Raw genomic sequence first — 10,815 nt, 5'->3', positions numbered from 1 at the left:
TATTGGACATTTTTATCAATACCTTCAATTAATTTTTAGATATTTATTCATTAATTTGACACAAAAGAAAGTTTGTCTTTTCAGCTGCAATAGAGTGCAATTAGAAAAATATGAAACATTTTAGAAAAAGATAATCTGTTGGCTTATCAGACACGTCCCCTCTCTCTCTCTCTCTCTCTCTCTCTCCGGTTTCTGACTCTATCCATTGTCTTTATTTTACACTAAAGCCCTTCAACGCTAGAAAAGAGCCGCTTCATTGGAGGTTGTCGTTTTTTTCTGTCATGAAAAAGAAGTTCAACGTTTACCTGCTAGTTTGAGCAGTAAATCATCTTTAATCACAGAGCATATCACCTGTATATAACTGTGTTCTAAGCATTGCAGAGATTAATGACAAACATGCACATAACACAAGATATTTCATCAAAACAAAAGGCTCATCGTCATATACACATTATAATGTGATCATTTTGTTTGTGGGGCTCTACTGGGAGACAAGAGGCTGAACCAGTAAACATTCAAATAAGTGTGCTGTTTATCCTCCTTTCCAGTCAGATGGAAAACATGGAACATTTTGTGATTGACTTTAAAACTTTCTTTAATGGTGCACTCACTCTAGACAAAGTTTTCCCGTACCGTGCTGAAGAGTGATTCACCCCGCTGGCCTGCACTCACACTGCTCCAGGAGTAACCGGGCCCGGGCACGAGCACGGTCACCTCTTGGACACAACGTCGTAATACAACACATGAAGCATGCTTAGTTTACAAAAAAAAATAAAAGAGAGACGGGCGGTCAAGTCCGCGTTTGCACATCAGAGAACGAGACTGCAACTTTACTGATTTTGTGGCTTATTTTGAGTTATTTTCGTCGGATAGAGCCGTAAGCCGTGGAAGCACACTTCTTCCAATGAGCCACCAGGGCCAAGAAGGTGTACAGTGCTTGAGCCTGGATCGGAGAACTCACACTAGTCAAACGGTCTGGAGTTTGAGGGTTAAAGCGTGCTTTGGCACCGGACGGATTGCCCAGTGTGAGTCCGACAGTTCAGTATTTTTATGCAATTTGAACATTTCCACACAAATACCAGGATGTAAAAAAAAAAAATAATAACTCCTGATCTTCAGTCTCTACATCGGTGTCTGGCATATGATTGCGCTCTCGTCTTTTTTTAGGATGTCTTTGTGACTCGTGTAGGTTCCCTCGATAGGCGGCGTGGGGCTCTTGTGTTCGTTGTACTCCACTATGGGGTAAGTGATGACGGTGAGAACCAGCACGGCCAGGAGGATGTACAGTTTATACTCCAGACATAAGAAGGTGCTGTAGGCGAAGGCGATAACGAAACCAAGCGACTCCCACATCCTGTAGTTGGCGAACGCCGCCTCTTTTTCCCGGGGAAACAGGACGCCGTAAAGAGCTGCAGGGCAGAAAAAGAAAAGGCAAATTAAATCTACTATCATCAGCTTTCATCTGCATTTATATACGCCTCTGGGAACTCTTCAGGCACTGCAGTGTCAGCAGATGTCAGCAGTAAATGACTCCTCCTTTACCCTGCGTTGCTTACAGTCCAACAGACAGCGTGTCTTTAATGTGCCTGCAGAGATGTCTCCAATGCAAATGTGGTGTCATTTCTTGGTTGATTACATTCCCCCGAGGATTGTCTGTTCATCTGTTTCTGGTGAGTCACAGTTTGACTGTAAATAGCGAGTTACACGGAGGCCTCACTGATTGTCTTGTGATTTACTTGCATCTTGCAGGTCTTCTGTTTTCTGAAATGTGCTACATAGAAAATATAAACTTGCCTTGCTGTAACAACATGATGCAGAGATGTAACAAGTAAAAAGTCAAGCTTTGTCATGTCTGTCCTTAAGAGGACAAATAAACAACTTTTAAAATGTTTTGTTTTTGAATGGAGGTCAGATCGATCATTTCTGATGCATTATAGGAAGCTGGGAAATCCAACCGCTGATTATTTATAGTGACACAGTGTCGAGCGGATTTGTCGCTCAAGTTGAAATGTTTTGATCTAAAGACGAGTGTAAGCTGCACCTGCATGTGGATATCACTTTATAGAGATAAATAAATTATCAACAGGTGTCAACTTGTGATTGAAGCTGGGATGTCATTATGATCTGCTTCGTTTCTCCGTATGGCTGTTTTTGATGGAAAACACCAAAGCCTGCTGATTTGGGATTGGTGAAGACTAATCACACTAAAACTGTACTCCAAACAGAAACCAGAACACACTGAATCCAGAACCCCTGTGAATATCACCATCACGTCTACTTTTTGTGGTAAAATAATGATTTCATAATGATTCATATTCTTTGGAAGCGAAAAGGAAAGTAGTTTTGTGACTCCACTACACAACATTTTTAATAGAAATATCAAAATACTGCTAATGATATTCAGTGACGATTCTAGACTCCATTAAGACCCCGGGCAAAAATTTAACTTTGGGGCGCTCCAACCCGGCGTTCATCCTTGTTATGTCTGAAAGTGTCCCGATGCTTACTCCTCTTTCTGTTTTCACTCCCCGACAGATTATTCTTCTTCATTTTCATCCGGTGACTTTTACCGCCAAACTTTGGTTTCCACAGACATAATGCATGGGACATTAAGCAGCGTAACGAGAGTGAGCGTTGTCAGATGGGACCACTTTAGGGAGGTTTCCTACTGTCATTGCAAAAATTTGCACATTATGAGCCACTGCTTTGGTTTAAAGTTTGTCAGCCCTCGGGGGGGCCCCCTATTGGCCCGGGGCCCCAAGCAGTTGCCGGCCTTGCAAGTAGAAAGTCTAAATAGTGTTTGTGTGTTAGAGAGACCCTTATCTAGTGATGTAAAGAGTTTTTCTATTTTTAATTGTCCGGTTCATTTAAAGACAGTTTTCTAACCTGCTATTAAAAGTTCATGTAATGTTGTTGTTGTTTTAGTTTCTTACCATTGGTCTGCGTCTGCCAGATAGCGTCCGACATTCCCCACAGAGCAGGAAACACAAAAAACACGGGGAGCTGGTCCGGATGAGGCCTCCAGTATAAGAGACCAATGATACAGCAGAAGTTGGAAGCCGCAGCTGAAAATGGACGAAAAAGCCAATCAAACATCTGCAGTTATCCTGTATCTGTTTTAAGTATTCATTTTATTAAAACAAAGGTTTTTACCCAGAAAGAACAGTGCGGCTCTCCCCGTGTAGCGAGCGATTCTCCCGAAGAGGAATGAGCAAACAGAATTAGCGGCTCCGAAACACATCATGACAAAGCCGACGTAATGGATCCCCAGCGCACATGTGGCATAGTTCTGCAAGAGACACAGCATGGATTTAGCAAATGGACACATTACAGATCTGACATCTGGATCTGACATCAAAGATTAAGAGTATTTTGTTATCATAAATCGAGATCACATCACAGTTTAACACAACATTTATGGTTTCGACCTTCTCACCTTGGTGTACTCCCCGGAGAGGAAGCTCTGCTCGAAGCCGCTGTACATGGTGAGAGGGATGAGGGCGACCAGCCTCCAGTCCTTCAGCAGTCTGAACGTGGCCAGAAACGTTTGAAGGAACGGCTCCCTATTGCCACGAAACTCGCTGGTCTGCTCCTGGTCGATGTTGTCCAGAAACACTGCGATTATCAGGATGGCCAGCACACCGACGCCTGACGAGGATACACAACACTGAGGGTAAGATATAAACATTTACAGTATGATGTGGTGAGGGAAAACACAGGTTTAGGTTTCCAGTTCTAGTTTGACTCTTTCTGATTATGATGTTTTTCAAGTTGTTTTGTTTAAGTCTTATCGGCCGTTGCTGAGCTTTGCACTTCTCAACAACGGAGCAACAAGATGATGTTAAAGAACACCAAGGCATCTGTACACTTCCCTTTAAAGGAGATCTATTATACTCACTTTAACCATTAATTATCATTAGTCAGACACCTATTGAGTAGCATTTTGAGATGTGTAGCTCAAAAACCTCCTAATTTATGTTACAGTGGTGTCAGTCAAATCCCTCATTTCAGCCTCTGCCTGAAACGGTTAATTTCAGCTGCTGTCCCTTTAAAACAATGTTAAAAGGCCAGTCAAGTTGTTCCTTATGAGTCCCAATAAAACCTTCTTTTTGCTGCCCGTTCCTTTATGAAACCCTCCGTTACCCTTGATGAGTATATTAATAATTCAATCTGTCGGTGTCTCTGTTGTGAAGCCAAAGTAAACTCTGTTCTTACCGATGTAGCATCCGACGAGCGTCCACACCAGCTTCTGAGCAGGTTTGATTGTCGTGGAGTTCATGGAGATGTTGAGACCGCAGTCTGCAGCTCCGCAGCTCAACAGCTGCTCCTCAGGGATGTGAGCTGTCAGGACAAAGTACGAAAGATTTCACTGAACCAGAGTTAAATGATCGGGGTTTCCAGGCACAGCGCTGTGGAGCAAGTGAAGGGAGTAATTGGATCCATAAGCTAAGGAGGGCATTACAGAAGTCTGAATGGAACGACAAGCATGAACAAGTAATCAAAAGGATTTAATTTCAGACATGAACCTGAGCTGAAACAAAAGCTTCCTTTAACTCAATATCAAAGCAACGTTCTGAATCAAAAACAACACCAAACTTCCTTGCAGTCCTTTTGACTTTTTGTAAAAGGGGTCCAAGATTGGCAATCAAACAAACAAGATAATTTCTGCTTTGTCGTCATTTAGTTTAAGGAAGTTTTGAGATGCCCAACAACTGATTAAGTAAATTTAGACTGTTGTGATTTGTAGACTGCAAAGGGACGTATAACTGGGTGTCGTCTGCGTAACAAGTTCACTTTCACAAAGAACTGCAGGGTAGACGTTATTTTGTTTTCAGCAGATTCAGTTTGTCTGAGGAGGCATGCATTTGTTAGAAACCTGCCTTTCTTTGGGTCACCAGAGTTTCTGAGTAAAACTGTATTTATTGCCCTTCAAGACAAAATGTCCCACTAAATTGATGTCCCACAATAATGTATAAATAAGTCATTGACTTTTTAATATTCATGCATGGATCAAATCATAATGAAAGTTATTTAGGACACACATAATATATGCTTCCCGGACTAAAACAAGTGCATGTTTGAGGTGCTCTTTGGATAATTATCGCCGTCACAACAGAGTGACGGAAATAGGAAAAGAAAAAGCTATGTCATGTAATTCTTCCAAGAAATGCACGTTTACAAGCTTCTGTCCTCGTCTAAACTGATAACCTGAAGAGCATCAACAGCAATAAAATGATTCACTGTAAACTTCATCCACACCTCACACACCCTGTGGAAACCAAAACCCATAAAAATACACTGATCCGCTGGTTAGACTTTGTTCACTCTTTGTTTGTGTAAATGTGTGAGCTGCACACAGGGAGCGAGTCGCAAACTGAGGCTGAGCTGTCAGCAGGGGCGTGTCCAGAGGGGTGGCCTGGGGGGTGCAAGGACCCCCTTTGAATCTGTCGGGATGCCACCCTAAAAATCTCAGACTATGATTGGCTACTTGCCCTGTCAAAGGAGGATCTTGTGTTGTGTTTAAACATGGTACATATTGTTTGTACTCGAAATGGAGTTATAGACATACCCCTTCCTGTTGAGACATGAAATAATTAAGCATGTGTTGCACACTCGGTGACTTCCAAGCGTTCATTGGTTTTATAATAATCACTTTTACTTTGTTCTCTGGAGATACAGAAACTCAACCACATCATTTCTGTGTGGCTACATGTTACCGGACATCTGGGTCAACTTAATTACGCAGGACATTAAAGACCCCTATGCTGCCCCAAAAGTGCATGTGTGAGAAATGCTCGTACACAAATACACAAATACACAAATAAATCTTCTAAAATATTACAGGTTCCTTTGTACATGAATATATATATCACATTATCAATGAACAACATAATGTTCATCCATCCATCCATCATCTATACTGAGAAACCAGGCATGCACGGGGAGAACATACAAACTCCACACGATAGGCTCCTGTCCAACAGGGATTCAAACCAGGAACCAAAACGGTGCAGCAAAGATATAGTATAAAATATCAAAAATAAAACATGAGAATAAGGGGGGACTAGTGTCCATAAACATGCTTGAAAATGCTTAACATGTTGGTGATTTGTTGTGTTACTTTCATATGTAAAATCCGCCGCCAGGGCCTCTCAATCAAGAACAATAAAAAAAAAACATTCTCCTACTAGACAGTAGTCGAGACAAATGGGGTCAAAATAGACCTGAAGAAGAGAATATGTCTACCAACGATGTATCCAAGTATAATGTACATGACATTTTTTATCACAGCAGCACATATAGCAACAGTACGGCAGCTTTCAGTAGCAGCTCACACATCCTTATGCAGCGGTCTTTGACGTAACATCTGTTGTTTCTATGGCAACGATAAACATGTCCCGTTACAACTATAAAATGACAGATTTCTCTGGCTTTGATAATTGTTAAAAATATTCGAGGTAATATAAACTCAACAAAAGAAATGTATATTACAGGTTTAGTAAACATTTAATTCATTTATATATTTTAATGTAAACATTTTAATAAAGGAGTTTTTAATTGGTAGGGGTGCAACTAGGGCGGGACCAATAATGTCAAATGTGTGACCTTATTGGTTCAGCTAGTGTGGCAGGTCACCAATAAAGATGCAGAGCTGTCCAGGAAGTAAACGTTTCCCAGGAAGTCAAAGATCCAAGCTCATGGGATAACGGTAGGCTCACTTTGCATCACTCCTGAAATATTATCTTTTATCTTTTTCGTAAACACTCAAGCATTTTGTTTCTGTTTCTGTAAGTCTTTAGCAGGTTAAAGGTTAATAGTTCGCCTTTTTTCTACTCATGGAATACTTATTTTTTTTAAACATTACCTTGTGTAGCTCATTAGCTGATTAGCCACCCCAGGTGCCACCCTAATCCCTAAACTGTGATTGGCTATCTGCCCTGTCAGAGGAGGGACTTATGTTAAAACCAACTATTTTGTCTTCTTTCTGCAAAGGCTACGAGTAGTTTTTTTTTTTTTTTTACATATCATTATAGCATATTTTGTTTTGTTTGTTGGTACTTAAATAAAAACTTTGCACATCTATTTCATAAGACAGGTACGTAGTGCATACATAAGTAATGCACATAAACTAACCAAAGATCAAAAACACTACAAGTTAGACTGTGCAGGATTTTGCATACACTTTTTGTTAGTACTGTTAATTGTGACTTAAACTAAGCTAATGTTGCCATTAACTTGTGTCTTAAAAGTAAGTCTGATTGGTACGGTTAGAAAGGGTAAATACTTGATATTTTTGTGTGTGTGTGTGTGTGTGTGTGTGTGTGTGTGTGTGTGTACACATATCAAACTTCAGGCCACCCCTGTAAAAGTCAGTGCCCCTGTTGAAGAAGAATAGATTTTTCTGTAAGAGCATTTCAAAGTAGAAGTTCATTAATCTAGAGCCAGTTTATCAAACCTCTGTTTACTGGGGTAGAGTCATAGGAAAGTCTCCATAGAAAAGAGTAACACTCAAAGTATGATACTCTGTTCACTCCTTACTTTGACTCTAGATAAATGAATGTAGAGTATAAACCAGCTGCTCAGTACACGTCCCTCACAGGTCTTCATCATGTCCTCTGTAGTCGTCCACCTACCTATATTGGAGTCCTGTCCGAAGATGAGCGACGACATGAGGTTTCCCCACACGGCCGAGGACTGGAAGATGAAGAAGAAGATGCCAAAGTATTGGTTGATGACATCCGAGCCCTTCTTGCCGTCTTTAGCGGCCTGCATGTTCCCTGAGATGGTGAGGTAGGTGCATTTAGCCGACCACATTGGAGAGCCGCCCAAACCCAGGATCACCGAGGTGGGAATCAGGGTGTACCTAGACGGGACGGTAAATCAGTTCAACTTTGATGTACTTGGAAAAATCTAAGTTTGAATGCATGTGAAAGTTCTGCACGAATAATGACAGAACAGGGACGTGCACGGATATAAAGGGGGTCAAGGGCTCAAAATAAAATTGGCACCCAGCCCTGTAGAAATGTAAGATTAGTTCCAGCCTCTATGTGCTCAACGGTTGATTGGTTTATGGATTACCAGCCAGGGAAGAGGTTCCCAAAGGAGTAGGAGACGTAGCACGCCATGCCCGCCACGATGGTCCATTTACAGCCGAGGTTTTTGATCATGATGGGCGGCAGGAACATGGAGGAGATGATGATGGAGGCGTAGACGACGCTCAGAGACGCCACGCCCATCCCCTGCTCCGCATTCAGGCTGCTCTGCACACACACACACACACACACACACACACACACGCACACGCACACGCACACACACACACACACACACACACACACACACACACACGGAAGGAAGAATATTGCTTATTTTATCCTGCAGCTGTTTAACTTATTTTTCTGAGTCTTGTTCGGCGGTCATGTAGATTTAATTTAAACTGTTCTGTTGAAGTACTTTACTCCCTTGGTTCAAGATTTTTGAAACAATAAATGGCGACACTTTAAGTTTCCCTTCAACGTGAAGTTTGAATTTCAGACTACACTGCAAAAACTCAAATCTAAACAACTGTATTTGTCGTATTTCTAAATCTCATTGCTCTCAGTTTAAGCCACATTTATCTGACACGTCCTCATACACATCTCATTTCAAGATATATAACAGATTGTTTTTTGTGTTAAAAAAATATCTGCCTATGGGGAAAGCTAATCTTAAGTTTCTTAAACTATGATGTAATGTCTTACTGTATTTCAGGAAATGTGAGTAAAACGTGTTTGCCCCATAGGCAGATTGTTTTTTCAGGCCTTGTTTTTTTCTTGTAATGTCTCAAAATGAGATGTTGATCAGGACTTGTCGGGGGAATGTGGCTTAAAATAAGTGTAATACATGAGATATTTATTTTAATAGAAATTAGACATATGGAGGGCCCATAGCCTAGTGGTTAGTGCGAACGCGCCATGTACAGAGGCTTAAGTCCTTCAAGCGGACGGCCCGGGTTTGAATCCGACCTGTGGTTCCTTTCCTGCATGTTATTCCCCTCTCTCTCTCTCTCTCTCTCTGTCTCTCTCTCTCTCTCTCTCTCTCCCTGATTTCTGACCTTATTCACTGTCATATCGCTTAAATAGGTCATAAAAAAAAAGAAATGAGACAAATACACTTACTCAGATTTGAGTATTTTCAGTGGAGGTCTTTTTTTTTTTTAAGTGTAAAGACTATAAAGTAATGTGTGTGAATCATGTGTACCATGATGTGTCGGCCTTTAAATCAAAACAACACAATTGTCCCATCTGAGTGATTTGACATCTGCTGATACTGATTCAGACACGACAGACATTCATTTATTCATGAAACGAAAACTTGGTCTTCAAGTTAGAGATTAAGTAAAGAATTAATGGAGCGCCTATAGCCTAGTGGTTATGTTGCACACCCCATGTACAGAGGCTATACTCCTTGCTCAAATACAAAAACAACAAAAACAAAGAGCAATTAACCGACTACCTAAAAAAAACAAGTTCTATAAAACCAATAATGAAAACGAGTTAAGTAAATCTCTTATCTCTGTAGTTTATTTATTTGTAACGTTACTTCATTCATCGACCAAACAATTAAAAACTAACATGAAATCTCAAATCTTGAATGAAAAGGAGCAGAAAGAAGAATAATCTAACACAAAAACTAACTCCATAAATTATAAAAAATATCATGTTTTCTTGAATACTTGAATTGCTGGTGTCTTCATGAATCAACCATTAAAAAAATCTATTAAATCGAGTAACTTCCTTAAGATACTGCAGTCAAAATAAACATTTAATCTTAAATGAATTGAAGATTAATGATATTTACGGCACAAAACTAACAACCACATCAAATCAAAGGGGGACAGGAAGCGAAACATCAAATCTGTTATCCATTATTTCTAATGTTAAGGGTTTGTTTGAGGGTCTCTGTCTTTGCAATTACAGATGGAAATAAATACCAAGAGAAAGTATCGACCCATGATATTCAAATTAAGCGCAATTGTAAGTCAAAATGTACCAAGGGAATCAATAACTTACCTTCATACATATACATTTTTCTTAAAGTCCAATAATCAACCTCGAGGAACTTCTGAATCATTGCTCATTTAGTGCTCTAAGAAATAGTTTTTTAAGTCTTAAAAATGTATAAAAGAAGTAAAATACTTAAACTCCTGAACATCAAACAGAAGTGTTACTGTGAAAATCCCTCAATTCATTGTCCCGCCATGAATTCACCCAGGAATAAAGTCACTTTATATTTAGATTTTCTAGTATTACATGAGTAGGTATTCTATTTAAAGTGTTACTCAAGTCTGTTATGACTGTCCATATGTCAAGGATTTAAACCTACCTGTAAGCCCTGCAGGCCTCCATACGCTGTAAACAGAGACAGAAACCCGAGAGAGACCACCAGTACGTTCTTGAAGTTGCGGCTGATCATGGCTGCCACACAAAAAAAAACCCGAAATAAAACGGCTTTAAAAGAGATCGATATGTATGTTTAACGTCTTCATACAGCAGCTGTTCAGTTCCAGAGTGAAGACAGCTGAAATGACCGTGTGTGTGTGTGTGTGTGTATGATAAAGTTGTACACTGCCAAGAACAAAGTCCAGCCAAGTGACACACATGGTTTTTGCAGATAGTTACTCAGAGGATTTCTTATCATCAGGCATCCAAACGGCCTCCTATAAGTCAAAATGATCTGAACCTATAAAGTTAAACGACTTTCTTTGAATCATTAAAGATGTTTGGACCATAAAAACCTCCGTCCAACTTCTTCCTTCTTATTTTTAGACATCTT

At 40.2% G+C, this 10,815-nt stretch overlaps 1 protein-coding gene across 1 annotated transcript; it reads right to left on the bottom strand.

The window, feature by feature from the left end:
- Positions 1-577: 577 nt before the first annotated feature.
- On the bottom strand, positions 578-10,607 carry unc93a (unc-93 homolog A). The gene is made up of 8 exons (XM_061051612.1): positions 10,366-10,607; positions 8,080-8,261; positions 7,635-7,864; positions 4,216-4,341; positions 3,437-3,648; positions 3,154-3,289; positions 2,934-3,065; positions 578-1,409 (listed from the first exon to the last, which is right to left on the bottom strand). The coding sequence occupies exons 1-8, from the start codon at positions 10,453-10,455 to the stop codon at positions 1,123-1,125; spliced, it is 1,395 nt and encodes a 464-aa protein (XP_060907595.1). The 5' UTR covers positions 10,456-10,607; the 3' UTR covers positions 578-1,122.
- Positions 10,608-10,815: the final 208 nt, after the last annotated feature.

Source organism: Labrus mixtus, chromosome 12 (assembly GCF_963584025.1).
Source record: "Labrus mixtus chromosome 12, fLabMix1.1, whole genome shotgun sequence".
Classification (NCBI taxonomy): Eukaryota; Metazoa; Chordata; class Actinopteri; order Labriformes; family Labridae; genus Labrus; species Labrus mixtus.
Note: the sequence above shows the minus strand (reverse complement) of the source record. Positions and strands in the feature narration are given on the sequence as shown.

Excerpts from the sequence above, each read along its gene's own strand:
- unc93a (XM_061051612.1), bottom strand. The coding sequence starts at position 10,455 with ATGATCAGCCGCAACTTCAAGAACGTACTGGTGGTCTCTCTCGGGTTT. Across the intron at positions 3,649-4,215 it reads GCTCGTCGGATGCTACATCG|GCGTCGGTGTGCTGGCCATC; the intron begins GTAAGAACAGAG and ends TATCCTCGTCAG. Across the intron at positions 3,066-3,153 it reads AGCCGCACTGTTCTTTCTGG|CTGCGGCTTCCAACTTCTGC; the intron begins GTAAAAACCTTT and ends GTCCATTTTCAG.